We start from the raw sequence: 2911 nt of genomic DNA on the forward strand, positions 1-2911 counted from the left end.
GACCGACGGATGAGGAGCTGATCGATTATTATCTGAGGCTCAAAATAAACAGACGTGAAAAAGAAGTTCAAGTTATTCGTGAAATTGATGTTTGTAAACGAGAGCCTTGGGACTTGCCTGGTATTTGTTGTTGATTTTTTTGGGGTTTTTTATCTAAAAATTTATTTGTGTTTTCTGGAAATGATCGTCTATTTTGTGGACAAATAAATAACTTTTGTTCCTTTTTTATTTGTTGGATGTTGAATAATGTGCTTTGATTTTGATGGTTAAAAAATTAGGTTTTTGGGGTTTTCGAGATGAATCGGCCCAATTGATATTCAGGGGTTTTTTCATTAATTCCTCTGAAATGATAATTTTTTGTATTTTAGTGAAATTCTTGTATGAATGTGTATTCTTGTGCATCTTTAAGTAAAGTGTAGCAGAAAATTGACGACGTGTGGAAAAAACAATTGTCGGCGAACATAGTCTTAATATGAAGTAATTTAGATTAAAAATTGTTTGCTATATTTCTGATAAGTAGCTCTTGAACAGATTTTGGACAAAAAAGTGTGGATATTCATGAATTTGTTTGTCTTTATGTTTGTGCAGATTTATCTGTGATAGAGTCGGCGGACAATGAATGGTTCTTCTTCTGCCCGAAGGATCGTAAGTATCAGAACGGTCAGAGGTTGAACCGGGCTACGGAAAAAGGTTACTGGAAAGCAACAGGCAAAGATAGGACCATTAAGTCTAAGAAGGGAGTAAAGATTGGGATGAAAAAGACTCTGGTTTTCTACAGAGGTCGTGCTCCGGATGGCAAAAGGAGTAATTGGGTGATACATGAGTATCGTGCTACAGATAAGTCACTTGATGGCACTCATCCTGGTCAGGTTGGGACTTCTCTTTGACCATTTCTTTTCTGTTTGGACATTAGCAATTACATTTTCATATCATCTAGGTTTGTCTGTTGTTAATATTCTTAGCTTGTAGAATATTTGATTTATATGTTAATTTTCGCATCAAATGGTAGTACGAATTCTAGCTTGCCTTTAGTTAATTGAATGTGTTCATTTATTTAAATTTGTCATTCCACTAATGGGATATCAGTATTTAATTAAATTATGTATCTATGGTATGTTTTTTGTTTTATCTTCTTGCTGTAATTGATGATGTATGCTTTTACCAGGGTTCCTTTGTGCTCTGCCGCCTTTTTAAAAAGGCTGATATCAAACAAGAAGAGAACACTGAAAATTCCAACGTTAATGGAGAAGTTGAAGAGATTATATCTTCTCCTACTCCTACGATAGCCAAACCTCCTGCTGAAGATGAACAATCGGAATCAATTACTCCAGCAGTGAGTGGCCTAGTTGAAATGCAACCTTCAAGTGCTGAAAACAGTTCGACCTTAAATTCTGAGAATGAAACAAGTGAGACTCATATACCTCCCGACTGGTTTGACACTGTCTTCAATGCTGATAGTCACATGTTAGACTCATCATTTCCGGTGAGTGTTGTCAACTTAAAAATGATTTAGCTATTTTTCTAACATCAAATAAAGTCCAATAAATGATACATTTTTATGATTTTTTTCTTCAGCCAGACTCAGAGCTGGAGAAAGCACCAGGAAGTTCTTACCCTCCGATGCCAGAGTCATTGGATTCAAAAATCTTCTCCCCTTTGCATTCACAGATGAAAACTGACTTTGGAATTCCTTACGTGGATAAAACCTTCATCAGTAACATCAATTGCGATGATAGAGCTAACCCATTTCAATATGGAACAAATGCTGCTGATATTAACGAGTTCTTGAACTCGATTCTTGTCGATCCAGACGAGCATCCCTATGAGGATTCAGGCATATATGCAATGTCATCCCTTGAAAGTCCGTTGTACTTTAACTCATCGGAATTAGTTAAGGATATTAATTCATATAGTGAATCAGAGGGGATCTCCCAGCAGGTATTCAAAAGTTGCTTTGTTTTTTTTTGCTAGTTAACTTTAAATTGAACTGCTTGAGCTTTAGTCTTACAATTGAAATTAACATTTTTTAATCTTATGACACTCTATTCTGGACAGTATCTTCTCCAAAGTGACTCAGGTATGGAAACTATAGAGCACGAGCATCCGTCACAGCAGGACATCACTTTCAAAATGACCGGTGCTGGGCAAAATGATTATGGTATAGCTCAAAACAGCGTTCAGTCTGAGCGCAGAATGTCTTACGCTGCAAATAGCAGTTATATTGAACCCGAATCTGTATCAGGTTTTTCTTCTGGCAATCAAATACCTAAAATATTTAACACAGTGGAATCTGGTGGTTCGAGCAATCCAGTGATCACTGACAAAACTGTTGGAACTGGAATCAAGTTGAGGACTCGGCAAAATTTGAGTCAAGCAAGTGCTATAAACTCTACATCGCAGGGAAGTGCCCCTAGAAGAATTCGCTTGCAGAAGAAAATGCAAGTTGGACCAGTTCAATGTCATCTACCTCAGAATTTAAAGGATAATTATATAAGCCCTAAAAAGGAATCGGCAGAGATAGAGGTGAGATATTATTAGTCTTTTTACCGTGGAGTGTATTAGTATTAGTATGACTTTAGGATTCTTGAGGCATCTTTTATACCTGGTTTGTGCAGGATGTCCAAGCGACTGATATTAATACCTTGGATGAGTTGAAGGATATAGATTCTAACAAAACAAATATAGAAGATGGAGAATCTCTCGACTGGAGCACAAATGTGACAAGTCAACCTGATTTACCAGGTAACAGCTCTGAAGATATTATTTCTGTCAGTTCGAAATGCGCGGCTGCAAGCTCAGTTTCATCGTCTGTCTACATGCCAATGGTAATTGTGGCCGTGAGTCTTATCATCGTCCTTGTTGGCGTTTGGGGATACTTCAGATTTTGAATAAACTTAAGAAAGAGATCACC

At 37.0% G+C, this 2911-nt stretch overlaps 1 protein-coding gene across 1 annotated transcript; it reads left to right on the plus strand.

The window, feature by feature from the left end:
• The first annotated feature begins 6 nt into the window (after window positions 1–6).
• Window positions 7–2902, plus strand: LOC111404243 (NAC domain-containing protein 91-like). The gene is made up of 7 exons (XM_023033037.1): window positions 7–120; window positions 589–869; window positions 1166–1483; window positions 1576–1938; window positions 2056–2158; window positions 2243–2523; window positions 2616–2902. The coding sequence occupies exons 2-7, from the start codon at window positions 753–755 to the stop codon at window positions 2886–2888; spliced, it is 1455 nt and encodes a 484-aa protein (XP_022888805.1). The 5' UTR covers window positions 7–120; window positions 589–752; the 3' UTR covers window positions 2889–2902.
• Window positions 2903–2911: the final 9 nt, after the last annotated feature.

Source organism: Olea europaea, chromosome 11, assembly GCF_002742605.1.
Source record: "Olea europaea var. sylvestris chromosome 11, O_europaea_v1, whole genome shotgun sequence".
Lineage (NCBI taxonomy): Eukaryota > Viridiplantae > Streptophyta > Magnoliopsida > Lamiales > Oleaceae > Olea > Olea europaea.